General features: G+C 33.9%; 2 protein-coding genes across 3 annotated transcripts in view; both read left to right on the top strand.

Moving 5' to 3' along the window:
* Positions 1-5,386: 5,386 nt before the first annotated feature.
* On the top strand, positions 5,387-17,689 carry LOC118736776 (acyl-CoA desaturase-like; the record flags this gene model as incomplete). Its single annotated transcript, XM_036466805.1, is given in 5 exon segments — positions 5,387-5,952; positions 10,882-11,012; positions 11,095-11,486; positions 11,549-11,724; positions 17,366-17,689. Coding segments are annotated over 5 exon segments (1,356 nt in total). The 3' UTR covers positions 17,527-17,689.
* LOC118736779 (acyl-CoA Delta(11) desaturase) overlaps positions 17,478-26,868 on the top strand; it is a 112,762-nt gene continuing 103,371 nt past the window's right edge. Inside the window, exons 1-3 of one of the 2 annotated variants that reach the window (XM_036466808.1) lie at positions 17,478-17,564; positions 21,371-21,605; positions 22,623-22,753. In XM_036466808.1, the coding sequence (XP_036322701.1) occupies positions 21,386-21,605; positions 22,623-22,753 (351 nt within the window). In that variant the 5' untranslated portion in view covers positions 17,478-17,564; positions 21,371-21,385. Of the gene's footprint in view, positions 17,606-21,370; positions 21,606-22,622; positions 22,754-26,868 lie in introns of both variants that reach the window. The other variant, XM_036466807.1, reaches the window with a different exon arrangement.

The following is a 26,868-nucleotide window of genomic DNA, read 5'->3' as shown; positions in this document are numbered from 1 at the left end:
GTTGTCGTCGCTCTCAGAGTGGCGCTCTGCATGCTTGGGGTGCGTATATACACTTACATATACATACTCAAATGTGAACAGTCAAATACGTGCGTAATAAATTTGTATGAAAATATTATTTTTAAATACGAACATTTTTAAACGATAATCAAATGTAAAGTATTCATTTTTACTATGCATTATTTCCCTCAGTGTACTAAATTGAAAAATCAACGGCCATTTTAAGTAAAGTGGGGCCAAAAATGGCACGGTTTGAGCCAAGTTGGCAGCCCTGCGTATAACTGTACGTCCCTCCCCTTTGTGTGAAAACATCAAAGCGCACGCCACAAATCGGAAGAGAAGCTCGGCCAAACACTAACATAGTATGTGTAAGCGCCCAACTATTTTATTGTTATTATACACCCCATGTCATAATTATAAATACACCATATATTGACAAGTTTAAAATTTGCTACCCTACTACGCTTTATCCTATTTTTACTACGCTTTTTTATATTTTCAACTTATGGGCAGCAACTATTTGTAAATCACAATTAATTCAAAAAAGTGGTAAACAGGCCATGGCTTCCAGATCTAAATGTACATATACTTTTACTGCAAATTGTGCAAGAAGCGTCTGACCAAAAACATCTCCAACATACATAAATAGCCACCACCGGTTAAATTGTCGCATAGCAGACAGAAAGATTCAATGTCTGAGAGGGATACGAAGTTGCACAAAGTGCTCACAATGACTGCGTGTCGAACTACTTCCACGATGGAGTCGTTGCCGCAGATAAAAAGCGGCTCAACAGAGGCAAAAGATTAAGTTCGCCTTAAATAAAGTAAATTTTCACTTATTTATGACGAAAGTTCTGGGCAAACAGTGGCAAACAGTGTTTAGTTTCTATAAGTTCGGTATTTGGAAAAGGCCACTGTAAAAGAAACAAATATAATAGAATTGATACCCAAAAGAGTACAACTGTTATATTTTTGTTTTAAAACATAAAATATGCATATGAATTTAAAATAATAACCAACTTTTATCTTTTGCTACGATTTTTCATTTTTTTATTCTGATTTTTCTGGTATTTTGCCGATTGCGTAGTTTCGTGAGGTGCTAACCCTGTCCGCAACGGAAGAAAGCATACTCAAATCTCCGAACTCCAGTTCAAATCGTACATTATCCCATGCAACCATTCGGACAAATTTTAGAGTCAAAATAGTTTCAGAATTCAAAGTTGTATGAGCTCAAAGAAGAGGCAGAAAAAAGCATATTTGCCTTCTGAGAAGGGTACGCAATTACGAGTCGAAATTAAGTCATATTAGAGTCTCAAATATGCCGCTTTTCTGAGTTTTAAATGTGAACTTTATTACTTTTGTTCAACTCACAATTTATGACCCCAAAAGAGTCCAAAATGTCTAAAGTCTGGTTGACTGGTTAAAAATCATATTTTATTTTTTCGAGTCCGGAGCACTCATGAATTTTGAAGGAATATATACGCAAGTATGTGAGCGATATTCTGGCTATTATTTCGAAGAATTGCAAGTGAAATATTTATATATGTACATATGTACATTTGTACATTCGGACAATAACCACGCCTACCTCCCATATAACGGTAATTTTCAGAAAAACGAAAACTGCGATATTTTAGTAACTACTGAAGATAATTCACTCAAAATTGATGTTTGCAATGAGTTTTAGACAAAAATTAAGAATATTACAAAATTTTGGCAAATGGGCGTAGCCACGCCCTTTTATGGTTACATGTGTATATCTTGGTAACCGCTGCACCAATTTCTTCCAAACTTGGCACAGTTGTTGGTCCTGGTACAGCATACCAACTGGCCGAATATTTCTAAAATCGGACAATAACCACGCCCACATCCCATATAACGGTAATTTAGAGAAATACAAAATCTTCGATAAATCAGTAAATATTGAAGCTAATTTATTCAAAATTGATGATTGCAACAATTCTTTACCAAGAAATACGTCTATGACAAAATTTTGGAAAATGGGCGTAGCACCGCCCACTTGTGATCACATATATGTATCTCGGTAACCATTCTACCAATTTGTACCAAATTTGGTGTGGTTATTGTGCTTGTCACATAGAAGAAAAACGTTGAAAATTATTGAAATCGGACTAAAATTGAGGCCGCTTTTCATATAACGGTAAATTTCAGATATGCTTGAAATTTCAATATTTCGAAATTTAAGGACGCTAATTTACTTAAAATGTATACACCCCGGCTTATCATGTAGCGGTAGCTTTCGGAAAGGTGGAAAACATATATTTAATACTTGCGCCGGGGTTAGACTTTCTTACTTGTTAAGATATTGATTAGTTTAATATGTCTGCATCACTAACTAAATTTTTACTAAATTATCGAACAAATTTTTGTCAATATCTCGGAAACTGAAGAAGACATCTAAAAACACATAACACCAATCCAAAGATCTTATTTCAAAATATATAACTGCACCTATAACTAAAAATCGTCAAAATTGCGCTTACGGCAATCTTTTTTTTACCCAGGCGACGATAAGCAAAAAATACCAAAAACGAAAAAATAATAATTTTTTTCAAGAAATTTATATTATTTAGAAAGTACAAGTTATTACGTTTATTTTTATATATACATAAATATATAGAACAGTTTTGTCGTAGTTTTGCCAAGTGAAATTAGGCAGCAAAAAAAATGAAATTAGGCCGCCGAACAAAAAAGGACGCGGCCTTAATTCACCCGGTCTAAATTCCATCCCCCGCTCCGAGCGAACAGTTATTTAGTGTAGAAGCTTTAATTTACGACGATTTAAGAAACAGGTGAAATGTGAGCAATTTGAGATACGAGTTCAAACCTTAATTTACGATTTGGTGAAACGAAAATGTTGATAAATAGGTTACTTTTCAGGCAGATTTATTGCTTTTCATTACAATGGGAAATATTCCTAGGCAAAATGGAGATTGCCTACCAAAATTTAATCAGTAAAAAGTGTCACAATATCGTAAGTTTTTACTGGTTTTGCATTCAATAACTATTTCTGATAGTTTTCCTCCCAATTTTACTCTAAATTTTGTCTTTGCGCTCTAGCTGTTGGTATTCAGTGGAAATGTCCTTGATCCGGTTGCACTGTTAGTTCGTTCTACGCGCCGTTTAGGCTGGGTCCGGTAATTAAAAAGTAAAATATATAACTCTCTCATAAGTGTTAGAAAGTACCCAGATCGTGAGGAACGCAAAACCACATTTCGTGCCCGGAATCGAAAAACCAGCTGATTTAAGTGCTTTTGCTGTAGTTACTTAAAGCCCAAGACTAAGTTTATCGTTTACGATCCAATAGTGCAACGTATTCGCTCTCTATTACCCATTCTTCCAGCGTGAAGAACGCTTTCTGATCTGTCCACCTGCGGAACCCACGGGCTCGCGTGGAACAGCGCTATTATGGGTATTTACCAGGAAGTCAGTAAAAAATTTATTTATGTATATCCAAATAATAAGTAATTTCAAATGATTCATTGAACACCTGGCAGTTTTCGCTAAAGGCATTGCACACCTGGCCGTTTTCATTCAACATATTTAACACGACGAGAAAGCGAGCCCTTGCCCGATAAGAAACGCCATTTGAAATATTTACCGATAAATTAAAAGATAAAGAATACAAGTGGCTAAATTCGGAAGAGACCGATTTTTTATACCCTACGTATATGTACATATGTATATGCTTTCCAATGTTTTCACAATTTCAGTATGTATATATTGTGTACTAGATCGTTCCCACCCGCTACGCTGAGTGTATGAAGTTTCTACGTGCTACATTAGGTGTAATTTATTTTAATTAGGCCAAACATACTTAAAATATGCCAAAATCAGGAGACCTCAAATTTTTTTAGATATCTTCAAAATATTTTCAAATTAAAACTATCTTAAACCTCTCTCTTGTGATACTTTTTCATACTTATGTATATGTAGTTTAGAAATGAAGCCGTTTCAAAATCATTTCGATTGGTACCCATATTGTAATAATTCAATGAAATAATTGAAAATTTTGAATTTTAGTTTTTCAACCACTAGCTCCTATAATTCAAGTTGAATTTGAATTTTCAAACATGTGGAGTGCCTACTTGACATATGCTTTTTAGAAATAAAGCCTTCCTTCCTTCCTTCCTTCCTTGAAGACTCTTCCGATTAAAACCTAGATTGTAATACCTCATTAAACTTATAATAGCAGGCTAGCAAGACATATCTGGCCTAAGCTTGACAAACGTAGATCTCGCCCTCCCCTCCACTTGGAGCGACCACTGTTGCGGCATGTTATTGGAGCTCTCACCGGGCATTGCCTGATGGGAATCCGCGCCATTGGAATGGGTTTCCAGTGAAACGACTACTGTCGTAGTTGACGCGATGAGGAGGAACTCGAAAGCGTGGAGCACTCAATAAATTGTGTGCAAGGAATCAATTAAGTACATATCTTCCTTATTTGAGCTAAACTCGAAAAATCCTGAACCCATAGATCCCTATAAATACAGTTTCTTCCGATATTAGAAGCAATGTAGTTTTGTGTCATAATCCGTGGAGCTGAATGATTGATGATGATGAAACACGTTTTTTTTAAATCATAAAATAACAAATTTCTCCTGACGGTGACGCTTTTAACGTGGTCTTGAATGTTTGCCTTACCACCATTAACAAATTTCCACATATCCTACAATGCGCTTCAATGCTATTTAAGATTAACGCGAATGTACTTAAGTATATGTTTATATTATTTAGCATTACAAATAGGATTCAATAAACATTTTAACAGCACTTGATAAATTAAAAATTTTTTATTTTTATGATTTGTAAATTTTTTATTATTTATCGAGAATTGGGATTCTAGCACAGAAATAAAAAGATCTTTTCTTTATAAATTATGGAGATTGAAAAGCGTTTAAAAATTGAGATTTCCATGGAAAATTATAAATTTTGTATATCGAATTATTTTTTTTCTATTGTTTAAATATGCATGTGCCGGCATTTGAACCGCCTCACGTGGAATTCTATTCGACATCTCTACCTACTCGGCTACCTATAAAAATTAGATGGGTGTCTGCATTGGCGTTCATTAATAAACCAGGACAATTTAAGTGTGGAGCAGTACACCAGGACAATTTGTTTAAATCAGGACAAATCCTCGAAAACCAGGACGTCTGGCAGCCCCAACGTAGTATTATGGACATCTAAAACTATCGCTTGCATTTAGTTTTACTCGGTAGCGAGCCAACAAGTGTGATTTTGTCGCAAAGTGTATTATATTTTTATATTTGATGGGACAACTGTTCCTGCCGCGCTTAAGAACCAATTTTATTTAAGTAAGCGGAGTCAATGCTAATGAACTGTTTTCTTAATTCTCTTGCAGATAACGCACTGATCCTGTGACCTATGACAAAGTGCGGTATTTACCACAACAATAACAAAATTAATTCAAAATGTGCCTTTCGACACCGATCGTTTCCTCTTCGGAAGGTAGTACCTCAACAAAATCGGCTGTCTGTGCCAGTACAACCAATCTGAACAACAACACAAATAATAACAATAATAACGTTTGTACGTTGAATGCAGTCGGATGGAGCGATCACGACGAAAATATAAGTAAATCCAGTATTAGAAATAGAATATGCGACCCGCAAACACAAAAATCATGCGCATTCGTACGTAGCAACGTAACTGTGGCCAGTGAAGAAGATGAGCAATCCAAAGATTTAGTTGATAACTTAGGTTTTAATGAAGAAAATGCCGTCTACAAAGAAATTCCACATGCTACGGATTCGAATCAATCCATCCAAACACAGGCATGCAGCAGCGAATCCGAATACAACCCACAGATCAGGTGGTTAGACTTGATAGCCCAGATCTTTTTACATGGCGGTGCTCTGTATGGAATTTATTTGCTATTCCAAGCAAATTTCTACACATTTTTGTGGGGTAAGCAAAAAATTAGAATTAAATGCGCCACTGAGATTTCTGCTATACCAACGGTGACCATTCGTACCGATTTTGGCGGGACAGTACCGATTTTGAGAAAATTGTACCGATTAAGTCCCGGTTTTCAATGTTTTCTTTATTGATTAAAAAAAAATAAATAAAAATAATTTTTCGTACAAAAGTGGAGCACTTTCGTTATCACAAAGAGCACTGATTATAAGTGAGCCATAAATATAGCCAGCATTCTTATTATTGATATAATTGATAAATTTATATAAAATATTTAATACTAATACCTTAAAAAAATCGTGGATATGAAAGACATAAGCTGTAGATAGAGTTGCGAAGATATAAATAGGGAAGAGACATTTAAGCTTTCTTCGGCTATTCCCCTTATTCCTTTTTATGAAAGTGTGACTCATTATCTAACAAAGACGATGTAAGTCAGAATTTGAAACCTTTGTACAAAAATTAGCGATATTCGAAAAATTTTCATCAAAATTTTTAGCTTTTTAGTTAGATTTCTTAGAAACATTCTGAGTATGCAGTTTTGTAACCGATTCAAATAAAAGCGCAAATTTTAAGTAGCTAGGACTTGCCTTTGATATTTGGTAAAATTTATGAAAGGTGCGCATAAGTAAAAATTTATTGATTCGTGTCACGCGTTTAGAAACAATAACCCAAAATTATTATACAAATAACCCGCACCCAACAAAATACCTTTTGCTTGTTCAAATTTCGATTCTAAGAACAAAATGTTTTTAAATAAACAAAAAAGTTAATAATAACATTTGAAGGATTTTAGATATTGGGTATGGTAGCACGAAATGTCACAATCTGCTTAATTGTCAGGTTGTTAATATGGCGATGAAAAAGTGACAGTTCTAGAAAATCTGATTAAAATGTTTCACATGGTGATGAACATTTATTCCGATTCGTCGAATTTTTTTAAATGTTCTACAAATTTTTAAATTTAGATTTACATGTTTTTTGAGATAGTACTTAAGTTATATTTTCATTAAAAAAAAAAAACATTTTTATTTTATTTCTCTCTGTTTTGTTTCCAATACAACTGTATTCAGCCTTTTCCCCGCAAACATATTCTGAGCGTTCAGAATACCCATATGAGTCCGAAAGGAATCCTAGGTAGGTAAGAAATATGAGTTTCAAAAACAACAATTTTTTTACTCTTATATGAGCCAGCACCTTCTGCTAATATAAAAACAATAAAGTTTCGGACAAAAAAATAACAAATGTACATATTTGCAAATATAGTGCGTGAAATAAGACCCAAAGAACTACCTAAAATAAGAGTCCGAATGTAGTCATTTATGAGACCGATAAGAGCCTCAAAAAGAGTCTGAAATGATTCATATATGAGGCCGTAAATTGTTTTAAAAGAGTCCAAAATATATGAGGTATATGAGGCCAATAGGAGTCCAATATGACTCAAATTGAGGCTCATTTGATGTATGAATTTAAGCTTATAGAAGCCGACCTTCGGAGGAAGGGAAACACCGTCATATCGGACTCTTGAATGAGCTCATTAAGAGCGTTTATGACTCAAAATGTTTGCTGGGTTTATTCTAAAAACAAAATTGTATGTTCGGATTCGATGCTTTAGAAATGTCCCCATATTTGGCCACAGAATTCTGGTCACCGTAGCTATACCCCATGCATATTTATGTATGCATGTACATTAGGGTGGTCGTTAAAAAAATCAAATGAGCGATTTTTTTCAGTCTAACTCCTTCAATCGGTAGCACTACAGTCACAGATATCACATACAAATTTGGTCCCCATTGGAGACGGTTAAGGCGTGTCGCACAGGGGCCAAAGTTCAGATTCCTCTATAGAGACACAAAAAATTAAAATTAATTTTTTTGCCAACTCATATCACATAAAAATTTTGGTCCCGATTGGGGTCGGTTAAGACGCCCTCATAGGGTGATCTTGACCCCTGTGCGCCACGCCTTAACCGACTCCAATCGGGGCCAAAATTTATGTGTCATATCTTCGACTATAGTAGCATCGACGTAAGGGTTGAGGGCTAGGAAATCTGATGTAAAAAATTTGCTACCTTGTTTTAAGGACCACCCTAATGTATACACACACACACACATGAATGGAAATTCATACATAATTTTATGTATAAGGGAACTATCAACGGGACAGTCCTACATATTCTATTTGAAAAATAACCAAAAATAAATTTTCAAAATACATATGTACATATGTATGTGCATACACATATGTATGTAAAACATATAAAATCAGCTTTATTTATGCCATCGTACATTCATATTTACCAAAAAATATGGTATGAAAATGTTTTAGTAGGGCAATCATATGCGTTCCTATTTATAGAAGGTGTAAAAGAAAAGACGCCTACACATTTTTTTAATATTAAAGTATCCACGAACTGCCATATTTTTTTAACAATTTAATATATTTAATGTTATTATGAATAAATAAAGCACAAATATACATACATTTGTAAAGCATGTTCTTACGGCGGCCGCTATAGAAAAGTGACTACAGTTGCGTACTTCCAGTCGGTAGGGCCAAGGAAAGACCCAAAAGCTGTCGCACTTATGCCGATTTCGTTTCTACCGAAAAATGCAACCTTCTCTTTGCCCTTTACGCACAAACACTAAGATATGCCCACTTCGTAAGTAGAAATACTATAAAGATTATGTGTATAAACAAAAAGTTCACAACATATAACTTGTATAAAACAAAAAAGAGATCTTGTATTTCAATAACAATTTTATAACAAAAAACATGTTATATGTTTGTATCTTTTATAGCCCAACTCTAACAGTGTGAACAAAATATATCTACAACTTCCTTTTTACAGTGCAGCTACCCTGGGCTTTTTATTTGTTTTGCTAACTTAACCACTAACAGGTCTATTCTGCGCTGGTAATAAAGAGTTTGTAACCGGTAAATAAAGTTCCTGTAAATTTTTAAACCCTTTTCGCATTCTGTGTACTCTTGTAACCGGTAATTTTTGTTACCATCTCATAAGCTGGTAACAAATTATTGCCCCGTAAAATATGCAATGCCAGGATTTCACAATTCTTCATAGCTGAATTGCTGAATATTTTAACTGCATTACCAACGTACCTAGAATCGCGGTGACAAGAACTGGTAACATTTTTTGGTAATACAATTTTCCGGTTACAAAATCTTCGGTAACGTGCAGAATAGACCTGTAACAAGAATTTAATTAGGTATGCATTCATATTCACAGTTCACTTTGGAAATTTATATCGCCTGAATTTCGTTTAACAACAAAGTCCAAATTTATAGAGCTTAACTACAGAGACTGGTCTTTTGTTTATTGACCACTGTGTGTGAATATTAACATCGATAGTTAAACCCTTGTCAGTGGTTAACTATGCACTATGAAATCGGCTTGTAGGAATTCAATAAATTACGAAAACTGACGGTTTTTATGGTGATAAATTCTTTTGAAATACTGTAGGGCTGATCGCAGAGAATACAAAACTTGATCAGGGAGTTTTGGAATCGCCGTCATCTTGAAAAAAACCGAGGTGACCGAGGTTTTTTAAGGGCCTCAGGCAGGCTGGGTGTTCGATTAGCCTTTTTTCCAAAACCGGTTTGCGAGTTATTCAAAAAATTGCAATTTGAAAAAAAAACGGTTCCCGATTTTGAAATTAGCAAAAAAACCGGATAACCCGGTTTTATTTTACACATTTTTCATACATCAAAAATTCGTATATTGATATGAAGTCATGACCGAAAATAAAGCTAAACAGTAAAGTACCTTTTATTAAGAAAAGAGCAACGCCTTTTTGTATCAAAAGTAAAATAAATAAAAATCAGTGAACAAATCACGTTTGGTCTAATTTTAACTTTTTTTTTTAATACTTAATTGCATTTTCTATGACTTTGAATGGCTAAAGACTAAAACTATTTAGGGGTTCCACTTAAACAAGAAAAAGCCTTAAAAACTTGGACAAACTCAAAACTTTCATTCAGAAAAAAACCGTTTGTATGATGAAAACAGTCCGCCTTATTTGATATTCGAAAAATCAAGATAAAAAAAAAACCGCATATAGAAAACCGAGTCAATTACCCTAGTACATATGTACATATCGTCGTTTAAAGTGCAAAACCGCGTATGTGAAGTTGTAGAAATTATTTTCTAGAGCGAAAAAACAGTCATATTTCAAAATGACTCTCTTTTTTATAAAGCAATCGCATTTCTGGCTAGTATATTTCAGGACGAATGGATATGGATTGAGCCAAGAGCTTGTGCGAGCAAATCCAATTTTTGGCAGCCAATGTCAGTTACGCGGTTTTGCAGAATGACGATACGCGGTTTTGTACTTTAAACGACGATATGCTCCACCTCATCACAATCATTTATTACAGGGGGCCATATTCCTACTTTTCAATCAAAAATCCACTTTTAAAACCTGTCATTATTTGGTTAAAACGACTTCTCACATAATCACATAGGCGACCTATAATAGAATTTTAGCAACAATATTTTCCACCCATTAACTCCGATTTGATGGGGTTTTTTGATCTGGTTTTGAAAAAATGGCAGAGAGAGTTAAAAGTCCCACAAAAAAGTGAAACAAACAAAAACCTTCTGCGGATTAAAGGAGATGAGTAAAACCATAAAGTTTGATGAAAATGAATTGAATTTTTCCCGAAAAAGTAAATGAGATTCGGTAAAATTTTCTTGGGATTTGACTACCATGTACACATAAATACCAAAGTTGTCTGTTATCTGCAGGAACCACCCCTGTTTTGAAGAGTAAGTAGGGAAAATAAACGGTTTTAATATATAAAAAATATAAATAATATCGCGCCCATGATTAACCCCATCTGATTTAACATACATAACTATGATAATTTTAATAATTTCAAAATAACCACTTTTCATTTTAGTGGTCGTCTGTGTTTGGTGCTCGGGCATTGGCATCACCGCTGGAGCCCATCGTCTCTGGTCACATAAGTCGTACACCGCGTCCTTGCCATTGCGAATTATACTCATATTTCTTTTCACTATCGCTGGACAGGTAATATTTACTGCCATTTTATGCAAATCACATAACTCAGGAGTTTGTTTTATATTCCTGGTCTTCTTTCCTCTGTTAACAGCGCGACGCCTACACTTGGGCCCTGGATCACAGGATACACCACAAATTCTCTGAAACGGATGCCGACCCGCACAATGCCAATCGGGGCTTCTTTTTCGCACATGTCGGCTGGCTATTCCTGACGCCACATCCCAAAGTGATCGAGAAGCGCAAAGTGATCGATATGTCCGATTTGGAGAATGACAAAGTGGTCATGTTTCAACATAAATATTATATACCATTGTTCGCGTTGATCTCGATCGGATTGCCTGTACTTGTGCCATGCTATTTCTGGAATGAGAATTTATGGTTGTCGTTTTGGATAAATTTCAATCTGCGCTTCACTTGTACATTAAATGCTGCCTTTTTTGTAAACAGTGTTGCCCATATGTGGGGTAACAAGCCATATGATAAGTGAGTAGGAGTTGTTTTTAAATTTTACGATTTTGGTAATATTTAAATTAATTAAATTGTAGAAATATTAGCCCCGTTGAGAGTCCCTTTGTGGCATTTGTGGCACTGGGGGAGGGCTGGCATAACTACCACCACGTTTTTCCCTGGGACTACAAGACTGGAGAGTTCGGCAGCTTCAAACTAAACATAACGACTGCCTTTATTGATTTTTGTGCTAAAATAGGCTGGGCCTCTGGAAGTAAGTTTTATTATCATGCATCCTTTAACGCATTAGGGGTATTCTCGAAGTCAACTACGTTGCAAAAATAATATTCCAAATTTGCAAGAGTACGAGAGCATCCCTTTGCAAAGTTGTAGCAAGCAGAAAAATACGTTGCAACATTCGGCAAAAAAAAGTAGGCGCAAAGAGAGGAATGAGGGAAACACGTAGCAACTTCAACAACAAAACAGCTAGCACAGGGTCGCATTTATCTTGCTATGCTTTTTTGATAAATATTTGGATGGGTTTAGTCGTTGCATATCCTGCAGCAATAGGAACTGTAGTTTCCAATGTATGTATTTTGTTGTTATGCAATCCGATCCAAGATTTCGAGAATACCTCTAGTATAAGTTCATTAAGTTACTCTCTGAATTTATTAACTTGAATATCTTGGCATTTAAATTGAAAAAAATACATACATACTTTATTAAAATCTTAATTGCACTCATCGTTTCGAAATAAAAAACTTCGCTCCCAAATGTGTTCAATCTTTTTAGCCCTATGCGAATTGGAACCAAAATTAATAGATTGTACTATGTAATTGACACCGCGTAACCATATCAAGAAAATTGCACGAACTTTTTACGTTCCCAAGTACAGGTGGGATAATTTACAAAGCTGTGTTTAAAATTTTTCTAAAAACCTAAATTCTCAACGTTTCTTTATAACTAATCGGACAATTTTTGACTCAGTTATTTTCTTAGCAATTTTAAGTTCCTAAGCAATTTAGAATGAAAAGTGTTTAAAGTCCTTAAAAATGGGTTATTTTGGAAAGAATTTTCAAGTTTGGTTTGGAGGTAAACCGCATTCGGCGTTGGGTAATATTCAGTGTAATTTTTCCTTCTGTATGGTTCGATTTTTTGCCCCCAAATTATATTCATTTAACTCAGGTGTTGTGAGTTTCGTCGAAGATTGGGATTAAGATATGCCGTGGTGTCATTTTTGTAAAAGAAGGTAATTGCGTTTGTTACATTGTAGCATGACTTTACCTATAGAAAGGTAAAAGTTTGTGATTTTTGTCCCTATGGTACGTGTTTTGAGAGTCAATGTCATTTTGTTATTATTTTGAAATGAATGCAAACGTTGAAATTAACTTCGAACTCGTCTCAGAAATGCTCTATTGGATTGGGGTCGGGCGATTGAGCTGGTGTCTTCAGTATGTGAGTAACGTTGTACAGCATCCAAAGTCCCACTCTTTCGGTTTCGATCATTGTCGCGTTGAAAGTAAGATCCATTGCCTATATTCAAGTCAAGTGCTTTTCTTTAACCCTTCGATGGTCACGTGGTATATTGTTACACCAATAGTACCCTGGCCTATGATCGTAGACCATTTTTGTTTTGAAATAGGACAATTAATTATGTGAATATAAATGATAATACAGAATATTTTGCTTAGCTGCCCATTCTTCTTTGCACGAAAAACTTGTGCGCTTAACCGAAAAGAGCAATTAGGCGAATTTTCTTTACTACTTCAATGAGGAAGGTATCTGAACCCCTATGAAACCAAATAATGGAAGAGCACTTACCACGTAAAAATTACTGCAAGCAGGTATCGCTAATGTGAACGTATGTTGGATGCATCTATCGGAGCCGTTTCCTTATAAGTGATAAAAATAATGCCGATGATGCACATTTTGGGGTACGTATCCTAACAGGTCTGCGCTGGTAACATAAATTTTATAACCGGTAATTAAAGTGTCAATTTCTAAACCTTTTTCGCATTTTGTGCTCTCTTGCAACCTGTAAATTTGGTTACCATATCATATGCTGGTAATAAAATATTGCCCCGTGAAATATGCAATATAGGAATTTCCACAAATCTTCATAGCTGAATTGCTGAATATTTTCACTCCATTACCAATGTACCTAGAATCGCGTTAACAAGAAGTGGTAACATTTTTTGGTAATAAAAATTTTCGGTGACAAAATGTGCACTTAAACATAAAGGTAGCAAAGCAAAATATACTATACTGTATAGCACCAAACATATTTTTGGAACTTTTCTCAATCGCATGGGTTAGATTTTAAGACAAAATATTTGTGAATTAAAAAAGAGACTAAAAGAAATAAACTGCAACAAGTTTTTAGTATTTTTGAGAACAGGCATACAATTAATTGTATAAATAAACTTATTAAAAAACTAAAAGCGAAATTCCATCCAAAAAAACTTAATTAGAGTCCATTGAAATTAGGAAAATTTAATTACTTACACAAAATGTGCAGGCATTCCTCATGCTCATTTTGCCCGTAAATCTCCTACAACTCACACAGCCCCCTCTGGAATAGTTATTTTTAGTTCGAGGACAGATATGAAAACGACCGCATAATTTGCTACGATCGTAGACTACGTGACAATTGCAGGGTTAAAGTTTCTTTCAGAATATTAAGGACTATTTTTTCGTTCGTTTATGCTCTCTCGCTTATGATGATTTTGTCTCCATTTTTGTTAAGTTGCTTACAACACTTACCATTGCTATAAATTTTGGTTCCATTTCCCATTTACTCATTTTGTGCATCGTGGTATGTTTCCATATTTTCTAATTCGATTTGGTGAAGATCTAAGAGATTTACATGGTTTACGAGGCATTTACACGTTTAGATCAGTGTTGATATTTTAAGTACAATTGTACTTTTTTCAGTACAATTCGTTTTAAAAAGTACAAAAGTACAATTTACCGATTTTAAGTACAATTTTAACATCAAAAATACTTTTTGAACCCAACGTTCTAATCTTCACTAGCACTTTGATTTTTTGTCCATTTAAATTTAAGGTACTGGCCGCCTTCACCTGCTTGAAAATATAGTTTTCGTGACAATTCATACGAAGCATATTTTTTTGTAGCATACCGAGGGTTTTGCGAGATCTTGCTTGATTTCATCTGTAATTTTAGTAGTTTGGAACATTTATTATTTACAATAATAAAATGGAGTGACGGATTCCAGATGTTTTAAAAATATGAATGCGTTTGGAATTCCTTGAGAAAAGTATGCCTTTAAATGCCCAGTCTACAAAATTTCATCTCGCTTCCGAGAAATAAAAGGAGAACGCAATCGAAATGTTCAAGCAGGGCATACCTATATTCCATATCTTATTACATTAAACGAGCAATTCTTGCATGTATATATATATATATATATACATAGGATTCTCAGAAACGGCTCTAACGAGTTTGATGAAATTTTGTACGCCGATGATGTTTTGGATTTTAAGGTTATCTGAATAGGCATTATCTTCGAGAAGACTCGTATAAGGTTGCCACCTGTTCGAAATTAGTTACAAATTAATTAATTCCTTATAATATGGGTATCAAATGGAAGGTATTTTAAAGATCCCTAATTCAAAAATATTTTTAATATGGTTGCCACTTATTTTGAATCGTATATTTATTTAATTTTTGTGTAAAGAAAGGTAAAGTATTACTATTCATGGGTACTAAGAGAAGGTTCTTAAGCAATGCTTTCCTATATACAAAATGTTATCTCTTAGGATAATAGTGTAAGGTTGCCACTTGTGTTCGATTCTACGCAATTTATCTAAAGCATCGCAATATGGATATCCAATGAAAGGTATTGTTGAGACCTTTGGTCAGAAAATATTTTCCAGCAGGGTAGCCACTTTTCTATGTAATACAAATTTTTATTTTGTTAATTTCAATCAGCATTTATTTTATGTATACACAGTACATATACGCTCAAGATATGTACCATTCATTCCAGCGTATTTCGGAATAGAGTTGCCACATAAATTTTAGAGTAAGAAATATATTTAATAGATATCGAAATCCTATTTTTGTTTATTTCCAAAATATTTTTTAAAAGCTATCCAAATCTTGAAAACTGTAAAAAGTGTATTTACTTCGGGCAAAGCTCGGTCAACCTGGTACTATAAAAATGAAATTGTGAATTGCAATTTTACGTGTAAACGAGATTGTGAATGGCAATATTAGTGATGAGCCTTTTGGTGATTGCATTTTTTTTTATCACCGGCGGGTGAAATATCACTGTGATTTATTTTCATTAATATAAACTGATCTATCTACTGTATTAATTTTTTATCGTTATTGCCTTCATCTTTAAATACACGACCCGCGACAAAGTCGCCCGCCTTGGGCTGTTTATTTTATTTTATTATTTTGCAAATTAATTTTAATTATATTTTAATAAAAGTATAGCTCATTGTCTGATAGAAACCATAAAAATAAATTCAGAATTTTTAGAAATTTTGTGGGTAAACATTTTTCACTTTCTTCCATATAACGAATGTTCGTATTTTATTTTATATAAAAGGAAATGCGCTACACCGTTTCGATTTCTTTTTTTAAATTTTGCGGAAATGGCGAAAAGTACAATTAAGCTCAAAAACATACACTTTTTTCATTAATTTTGTACAATTTAAAAATCCCAAATATCAACACTGGTTTAGACGAGAACCCTTAATGTACAGTCAAGAACAATTTTCTCCAACATTTCTTAACCGAATTAGATGAGTTGCATTTGGTGTGAAATCTGGACACCAGGCGCAGATGTATTATTCTTCCTGCTAGGTGCGCCAGTATCGATTCTACCTAGCTAGAAAAGAAATTTATTTTATGAAAGAATTCTGTCCATCAGTCAATCAAGTAGAAAAAGTAAAAATTATTATTCTTTCGGAACCATACTAAAACCTCACAAATTTTTAATAAAACATATCGCACGTTCAATAATATAACGAAGTATTTCAATGGCTTTATTCAGCAGGTTTAAATAGCGGTATGAAAAGACATTTTCATACATTTTTCAGTTTATAAACCTTTTTTAAAGCTATTTTATTTTTTATGAATAAGGCCACAAAATTTCGATTTTGTGATTTTATAAAAGTAAGCCATAAATTAAAAAAAACGTCTACGACAACAAGTAGCATCCAAACAGTATCTTTTTTTATTACCTGAAAATTTGGATAAATAAGAGCCTTATAACATTAAAAAATAAAATTGCAGCATGGTAGTTTTTTGCAAATTTTATATGTAAAAAATTAATATAGCGAGTTTTGAAAAAATAGCTTTGACATGGCTAGCTTTTTTAGCTTTTCGCCTTTCCTCCTCCACGAAGATTGGTCTGTTGCTTTTTTACTACCTCTTCCACTAGGCACCGAAACTACTACGTTTTCTTGCAGTTTTCAAAGTTCATACGAAGGTGGATACTGCCAAAAGTGTATAAAGAAGTATTTTGCAAGAGTAGTTAACATTTGATACTACTTTCTTTCAGAGTATAGAAAGATTTTGCACTGTGTTGTTAGTGGTCATGAAACTACCTTAAATGCTGATACGTTACCTACCAAAAACTAAAAATCGGAAAAAATTTACATAGCGCACTTTGCAAGCTTATTAATTGCATAATGAAATCTCCAAAAACTTAAATTTTGAGTTACAACTCTATATTATTAACCGTGCGATATATGAGATACAAAGTTTTCGATTCGCGAGGTCATGGGAAAATGACTATTCTAGAAAAAGTTGAAATCATCAGGGTATTAGAAACATACTGAACATAACTTTGTAAGCTAGTTTTAAGTGTTACATAATGGTATTAAAACTTAAATTAAAATATGCATACATACATATTTTGTTTTTATTTTTTGCAGGAAAGTCTGTGTCTTCTGGTATGATTGAGCGACGTGCCGCCAAATGTGGCGATGGCTCACGCTTTCTCAACGACGAATTCGTGCACAGGGATCAAGTCTGGGGCTACGGAGACGAAGATATACAAAACGAGGATGGCGTTGAATTGGCCAAGATGAAATAAATTGCATAATTTTTAACTGCATACATACATATACATATGTATGTACATATATATAATTGCCAATGGAGGCTCTTCAAGCGTGTGTATTAACTTCGACATTTGTTCAAATTTTTTGTCATTTAGATTTAGGTTTTATAATTACAATAAAAACGTTTTAATTCAGCTAGTTTAATCTCTGTTCACACTCTGTTTGCCTTGAAATTCAATGTACACACAATTTTCATTTTTTTCGTAAGTATGCAAATTCGAATGTAAGAAAGTAAGAGTTTAATCGCTGCTATGACCATTGAACTGACACCGGCTTGCTTCGTAATATTCGAAAATTAAAACTTAAGTTATGCACAGACTTTTTTCTGTTTAAATACATACATACAGACATATCGTCAGGAGGTGCATGACCCTACAAGCCTGGCATTAGCTCCAATGCATATACATATGTACATTAACCTACATACATACGTATATATGTACATTTATTTTCTAATTCTGATTCTTATGCTCATTTTCTTATTCGTTGCTATGTACTTTGCGATGAAAGGAATTTTAAATTAACTACACACAATTAATTTATTTAAATACTTTCTATCCTTGAGCAAGTATTCACATATGTATATGTATACGTATATATGTGTGCGTACCGAGTGGTCTGTTTTTGAAATAATGGCATTCCTTCAGTTAAGTTTTTGATATCGTGCGGGTCGGTTCAGCCGCGGCTTTAGATTTTCCTACCCAAAAAAAAGCTATCGCGAGCTAACAATTTCTACAAGAGAAATTTCAGGCAAGCAGACTGAATTAACTGTTTATTTGAAATTCGCATATTCTTTTGTTTTCAGTGAGTGAAGGGTCAAAACTACCGCAAATAATCTCAGAGTTTCATTTCACTGTGATATTTTAAGATCTATGTATATATTCATATGCACGTACCTACATATTTGTATCAGGATGTCCCAGGAAATATGTTTTTTTTTTTGATGATGCGAATTAGACGGTGACCATCTGTCCTGTATTGTACGGGACAGTCCTGTTTGTTAGTCTGTTGTCCTGGTAATTTTTTTGTTTATACGCAAAATGTCCTATACTTCTTTTGAATGCCCGCCTGCTGTTGTGTAGTTGTTCGAAGTGCGCACTACCATTCCGCAAGGCCTCGGATCAAGCCCAGTTTCCGACTAAAATAAACCCAAAAGAAAAGAAAATTGTAGCAGAGGGCTGCTTAACAATAGGTGGGACATTGCTGGAGCCATTCCAATAGTCAACACTAACTATGCAGTACCTCAAAAGTTTCAACCGAGAAAATCTACTAAGTACTACGCTTGACTTATAAATCCAATCAAATAAATATCCTTTAAGTAACAAAGCCGATAAACATATAGGTTTATACACGTATTCTAATATAAATAGCTAGCCGGATTAGATATCAACGTTCGGGATCTTTTCTATACTGAGAAAATCGTTTATTGAGAGAAACACGTTTAGTAGACGTAACCCTTTTCTCAGCGTAGCGTACTATGGTTGTACCAAAGAAATGCTAAATGTCAGCCTAATTTGTCCAAAAACCAATTTTACAAAAGTATCTCGACTCTAGCCACTCTAAGCTAGTTCAAACCAAGCAAATTTGGAACATAGCGCCCTAATTTCATTGCAATGAAATGCACCGTGTAGAAGTGCATTCGGAAAATGCATATAAAATTCCATGGTTCCATATAAAATTCAATGCTTTCGTTTGGTGCAACTAATGTCCCCTAATTTAGATCCTTAGGACTGCCGTACATCGTGAGTCTTAAAATGACTGTTCTCTGATAAAAGTGAATGAATTGACATTGTATTTGGCCTCTTAACATTAATCGCTACTAAGCCCTCTAATATAGACAACACTAGAAGTCCCTGGTTCTTATCTGTACAATAAACATCTAATGCACATTTTCTTACGTGTTAAAATGAAACGTATATTTATTTTTTTTTCATACTACTGTATTGGATATATAGGATACACACATATATCTAGCTTAGAGTGAAATGTTGCTAACTCCACTTTTATGCAATGCTTCGAAAAGGATTAAGGTTTTATTATTATTTTTTGTTAATATTCAATGAATGGAAAATTTGTTTAATAATAATAATAATAGAATGGCGTTAACACATATCTTAGTGTTTGGCCGAGCTTCTCCTCCGACTTGTGGCGTGCGCCTTGATATTGTCACACAAAGCGGAGGGACCTACAGTTTTACGCCGACTCCGAACGGCAATTGTATTTTTATGAGAAGGTGTTTTTTTCATGGCAGAAATACACTCGGAGTTTTGCCATTGCCTGCCGACGGACGACCGCTGTTAAGAAAAAACCTTTTTCTAATTTTTTTTGCGATGTTGCTTTGACCAGGGCTTGAACCCTGGTGCTGATGAGTGAAAGCGTGCACTGCTTACCACTGCACCACAGCGGCAGGCAAATTTGTTTAGAGGCACCGAAATTCTGATAAGTCCAAAATAATACGATATCTTTTAATGGGTCCTATGGAGTTTTGCTATGACCCAATCCGCAAACTGTTGTATTCAAAGTTTCGCGAAATAAGTACCTACTTGAAGAAAATTGCTATAAGACTTTTTCCCAATAAATAATTTTATTTTACCCATTTGAATTCAATTTTCTTATTAAATTAATTACAAAGGGTATTTATCTAAACGCGTAAATGTCTCGTAAACACGTAAACCTTGTAAATTTAATTAATTTTGTATGGAAAACGAGGCTTTTACGCATTTTTTACAAAATTGAGTATCCGGTAGTTTTTTTTTTAATTCGCTTTGATTTTTCAATTTTATTTTTTTTCGAAAGTACTCTTTTTTATATGGAAGAAAATGCATAACACCGTCAAAAAACTAGTCACACACTGAAATATTCAGGCTTTGCGGTGGTTTTATTTCGTAGAAAAGAAATCTGTTATGCTCGATTGTTTTTGAGGACTTTTCAGCGCCTTTTGATGCAAGCTTCCCAATAAAAAATATCTTCGTCCGTCCCACTTCCTAAATTCCTAATATCGAACTCGTCAAATTTCCAACATTCGTTATATATGTAGAGTCAGTAATGCATTGAAAAATAGCGTTCGTTATACTGAATATTCGTTATGTCGACATTCCTTATACTGGAGCATTTTTTTGCATTTTGTGTATTTTGTATTGAATTTTAGTTTTATTAAAAGAATTTCAAGGAAAAGTAAAATATACCATGTAAGTGTGTACGTTTTTTTTTTATTTTAACACGTAAGAAAATGTTGAAATTTGCACTGTGACATAGTCTACCGCAAGTTTTAAGAAAAAGTTAAGTGCAGAAATGGATTCCTCACGTCAAAAACCTTTTATAGCAAGTTTTATATAAAATTTAAGAATTCTAAGTAAAAGAAAAATATTTTCGGAATTTGGCAAACACCAAATTGATTTTGGACCCATTCTTACGACGCCATGTTAAAAAAAAATTCAACCGTCCTACTGTACACACTTTTCAGACGTAGAAAGGTCGACAATTGTGCGGTATTGAAGCTAATATTTTTCAGGAAGTTTGTAATTTTCATATGTATGTAGATGCATATGTATGTCCATATATCGCTGACTTACTAAAAGTTCATCGTTTGACGCGTTTGAAGTTTTTAATTTGCTCCCAAAATGCAGAAAAAATAAAATCCTATTATCTTCCTACGCGGAAACGATTATAAATATTTAGCACCAAACTCTTACAGAATAAGAAGCATGTAATTCGCATCGTTTGCTCAAAAATTTGTACCCTCGTAAATTTTAATAAATGAACGATATGTTCATACATACAAATGTACATTAATACATATCCACATATATCCTTCAGAACGCTTCTTCAAGGATGGAGAACCAAGAAAGCTTCGCTAGACATAGCGATGCACCGCAACAACAACCGCCAGAAACATCGATGACAGCAGAAAACACAATGAAACAGAGCTCCCAACGCATTAAACGCGAAGCGAGTTGGCCGTCGGTGCTATTTTATATACACTTGAATATACTTGGACTCTATGGTGTTTTCGTAATGTTCACCGGCGCTTCATTCCTGACAATTTTATTCAGTAAGTTCAAATCGAGTTCACCAAAAGTTGTTGTGTAAACGCCATTGATTTCAAATTATGTACATATCGTCGTTTAAAGTGCAAAACCGCGTATCAGCAAAATGCAAAACCGCGTATGTGAAGTTTTAGAAATCATTTTCTAGAGCGTAAAAACACACATATTTCAAAATGGTTCTCTTTTTTATAAAACAATCGCATTTCTGGCTAGTATATTTCAGCACGAATGCATAAGCAAATCCAATTAATGTCAGTTAGGCGGTTTTGCAGAATGACGATACGCGGTTTTGTACTTTAAACGACGATATTTATGTCGTATGTTTATACATAGGTATACATCGATAAATATATATCTACGAGTTATGTACATAACGTTGCCTTAATATAGAAAAGTCGTAACTCATTTTCCTTAGAAATTTAGCTCTGCATAAAAGTCGGTAGATTACTCAATAAAGACATAATCGAATTTAAAACCAACTACTTGTTACATCAATAAAATACTTTTTTTTACTTTTCTTTTCTTAAAAACAACAAGACCTGTTTAAAATGTCTTGGGTCAAACATATAAAAAAAATTGAAACCTTAACTATTTTTAAACGTCGTTTTAAAGGTCACGTTTTTTTTTTTTTATGTATCCAACGAGACCATTTTTTTTAAATTCTCTATCTCAGGAGCAATACCGTTACATTTATTTTGCCATCTGTTCTCGATCTCGAAATTTTTGATTTTGTCACACAAAAAAGGTTATTTTCCACACTGTGCGACCCCTTGCAAATGACCTAAATGCATTTATTTTTTTATTTTTAAGCCACATGATATGAAATAGTCTCATTTAGGTTATTTAATTGTAATTATCCTTTCGTTGTTGTGCACACTGGCGCCTAAATGAGACTATTTACAGCCACTATGGTCTCGCAACAAAATATATGGATGCATTTTTATTACATATTTAATACGAGTAGAAACATAAACATTTTTTTACCCGGAAATTATTTTTAAACATTTTATTAATTTATTTAGCCTTCACTTTGACATTCCTCGGTATTTTGGGCGCGACAGCTGGCGCTCATCGGCTATGGGCGCATCGAACATACACAGCTAGCACGTCGCTGAGGCTCTTCCTGATGCTGTGTCAGACCTTAGCTGGACAGGTAAATAATGCCCCAAGTATAAAATATATTAAACAATTCCAATATTATTAGAGTGTGAGAGGAGAAGTGGCCTTACAAATTTTTTTTCTGTTTTGTACTTAACGGCTTGAAATACAAGATCCAAATGTGATGAAATTTACAACAAAGGTTACTTATTCCTTAATTTTAAGGACAAAGCTGCATCTAGTACATTAAAATTTAAAAATAAGTCACTTTGTTTTAAAATGTATCACAATTGGAACTATTTTAAGTAGTTAAGCAAAAAAAAGGGGTTAGGCCACTTTTGCTCTCACGGCCTCAATTACACATACATATGTAATAGCGTGGGCCGAAAATCCGCTTTTTTAGATTCTGGATTGGTAATAGCAAAAATATGGTTAATTATGCTTTAAAATAAATCTGTGTGAAATGTGAAAATTGTTGTTCAATATCCTAGACGTCTTTACCAATCCAAATTCTAAAAAAACGGATTTTCGGCCCACGGTAATATGTAAGTGCGCTTTAGGCAAATGACTTTAAATTAAATACACCTATGAGTAGAGAATGCGGAGCCATGAAAAATCTAAAAAAGTAATGTAATAGTGAATGTTTGAAAAAAAATGTAAATATTTTTGTACTAAAAAAACATATGTATGTACTTATAAATATGTATGTGGGAAATTCTTTTTCAACCGAATTATTACTGCGATCAAAAACTGGTTTCTAATTTTTTATTTTTCTTTTTTGAATCGATTGTGATAACAACCCCCAACCGCCATACAAATAGATACATATACATATATATCGTCGTTTAAAGTACAAAACCGCGTATCAACCGAATGCAAAACCGCGTATGTGAGTGAGGTTGCATAAATTACACTGGATCACAAATTTTAGTTTGGTTTTTGTTCTCCAGACGCCACTATCCAATTTCTATGTAGAGGGATACCGAAAATCGAGTTTTGTTTTCTATGGATACGTTTTCAAGATATTTTCAATTTACCGTTATTCTGCTTAAAGCAAAAATTTGTTCTTTGTCTTAATCACGTATATCTTACGAACCAATTTAACAATCTTAATATAAAATGCGGAAAATTAAAGCTAATAAAATACTCCATCGACCGTATATACATCACATTCCGATAGAACGTATAGTTTCTGACAAATTAATTAATCATTCCATTTTTTATTATTTTTAAATGAAAAAAATCAAACTTTAACAGAAGAAAAATTCAAAAAGTGACAGGTTCTGTGCCAAATTTTTGCATCTGTGCTAAGGACTGTTCTGTTACAAACAAAAATTAATGGATAAATAAGAAATAATGAGTGGTCAAATGCGCAACGATTTTTTGTATGAAATATAAGCATAAAAGCGTGTTACTCAGGTGTACGTGGCGTATGAGTAACTTTCTTTCCTGCTCATTCTTCATACAAAAAACCGTTGCGTATTTTCATTTGACCACTCATTATTTTTTATTTATTCATCGATTTTCTTCATTAGTAATTAGATTTTTTTTTTGTAACAGACCAAGCTTTAGCAAAAATGAAAAATTTGGCACAGAACCGCCTTCTTTTTAAACTTTTCTTCTGTTAAAGTTTAATTTTTTTTTTTAAATGGAATGATTAATAAATTTGCCAGAAACTATAAGTCCAATCGTGTGTATATATGGTTTATGGAGAATTTTATTAGCTTTCATTTGTCGTATTTTATATTGAGATTGTTAAATTGGTTCATAAAATATACGTGATTAACAGGAACCAATTTTTGCTTTAAGGAGAATAACGGTAAATTGAAAATATCTTGAAAATGTATCCATATAAAAACAAATTAACTCCAATTTCGGAATCGCAGAGCAATTCCACATGGGAATTGAATAGTGGCATCCACAGAACATTTTTGCTGTAAACCAAACACTGTAAAAATACTCATATTTCTAAAGTGTTCTCTTTTTTATAAAGCAATCGTATTTTTGGCTAGTATATTTCAGGACGAATGGATAAGGATTCAGCCAAGAAATTGTGTGAGCAAATCCAATTTTTGGCAACAAATGGCAGTTACGCGGTTTTGCAGAATGACGACACGCGGTTTTGTATTTTAAACGACGATATTATTTGACCAGAAGTTTAAGCTATTAGCTTAGTTTATATGGAAGTAATTACATTGGCTAAAACTTTCGTAAAAACTAAGCTGCTACTTACTGGCTGTCAAATAAAACGCCTATTGCCCAACTTCTCCGATATTACGTTCGTTGTTTCCCCAGTCATAAGTGAATTTTTCGCAAGCGTTATATCGAGCCCTAACCGCCAAAATAACGTAAGAGACATATTTTTCAAAATTTCCTGTTTGATGCAGAAATGCATCTATGTGCTCTAGGAATATTTCTGCAACAAAAATAAAGATTTAAAGAAAATTTCGCTAACGTTATTTTGGCGGTTAGGGCTCGATATTATTTCACTGGGATGGTAAAAAGTACATGCATACTTTTAAGTTTATGCATCTAATAGTTCGTTCCCCTAGTAGGCAGTGTAGTCTAAATTATACTAAAACTTAATGGGCTATAAAAACTGTGTACTCAAAATTCCAATTAATTATACCAAACTGTAAAACAACGGTTGGAAATGTAGCATAAAAGTTGTTTAAAGCTAATAACTGCAAAAAGAACATTCGGAAATGCATCATCAAAACAAAAAATTTTTCGAATAACGAAAAAAAATTAATCATCAAGAGCACCCAGTGATTTTGCAACACTGTGCATGCGTTTCGCGGCTTCCGTATCCATGTTGAAAACCTGTATTTTTCACGCCATCTGTGGGTCATTAGCGTTTGTAACTTAGCTAAACTTATTAACCCTTAAAGGGTAACTTTATTTTACATACTTTAAAGATAATCTTCGTCGAATCGACGAAGTCCGCAAAGTTTTTGCTGGGAGAGATCTGGGATGAAGATCAAGGCAGTCATCACCTCAATTTCAGTAATATATTCCATGTTTATGTTATAACCAGCCCGGTCAAGTTAGATATTCAAGGTTACAATAACTCGCATACAACTGAAAATTGGTACGAGTGTTGCGAACACCATTATGAATGAAATGTCTAAAGTCCCCATCGATCCCATGTCTGCAAAAAAATTTATTCAAGGTCAAAGGCCACATAAATTGATTTTTCGCATTTTTCAACAAGCGGTAAGGTAAGGTTCGTTACAAAAATAGGTGAAATGAGAGTGTAGGTTATGCAATTGTTTATCTATAAAAACCGTTAAAACATATTTAAACCTAAAAAACTACCATTTCTGAGATATAGTGATTCAAGAAATTGTGTTCTCCATAAAATGCACAATTTCTTCTGTACTTGTGGGGTAGTGTATTCGTCGCGTTTTCTTAACCTTATTTCTCCGGTGGGCCTACGTCACGACTTATTCTAGTCCTAAAATTGTAGCCCAAAATTGAATTTCAAATACTTAAAAAATATTCCAAATGTTAGTCAGAGTTATAAGAGATCCGAGTGCCATATTTTATCAAAACCGTGCAGCAGTTTCTAAGTGAATAGCAGTCTCGCATAGTGCATATTTTAATTTTGATCGAATTTCAAATCATCATAGCAATGAAAAGAGTTCTTAATTAAAAAAAAAAAAAAGTAAGTGCACCTGGGCCACAATTTAGAAGTGAAACTTACGTTACTTATCTATTTTGTCTCATAACCAACGTATACATACACACATCTGCTTTTGTTTAGGTTATATTTTTATACCCGAGCGCACTTGTGCACAAGGGTATATTAATTTTGTTCACATAACGGTTGTTTGTAACAGCCAAAACGAATCGAGATAGATATAGACAAATGTATACATAAATGATCAGGATGAAAAAAGAAATCGATTAAGCCATGTCTGTCTGTCCGTCCGTCTGTCCGTCTGTCCGTCTGTCCGTCTGTCCGTCTGTCCGTGTACACGATAACTCGAGCAAAAATTGAGATATCTCAACGAAATTTGGTATGTAGGTTTCCCTTCATCCAAGGTAGGTTGGTATTGAAAATGGGCGAAATCGGACTTTAACCACGCCCACTTCCCATATAACGGTAATTTCCAGAAATACGAAAACTGCGATATTTTAGTAACTACTGAAGATAATTCACTCAAA

Source organism: Rhagoletis pomonella, unplaced genomic scaffold (assembly GCF_013731165.1).
Source record: "Rhagoletis pomonella isolate Grant_MI unplaced genomic scaffold, Rhpom_1.0 Rhpom_scaffold_00004, whole genome shotgun sequence".
NCBI classification, from domain to species: Eukaryota; Metazoa; Arthropoda; class Insecta; order Diptera; family Tephritidae; genus Rhagoletis; species Rhagoletis pomonella.
The sequence above is the reverse complement of the archived record's forward strand: the minus strand, read 5'-3'. Positions and strand labels throughout refer to the sequence as shown.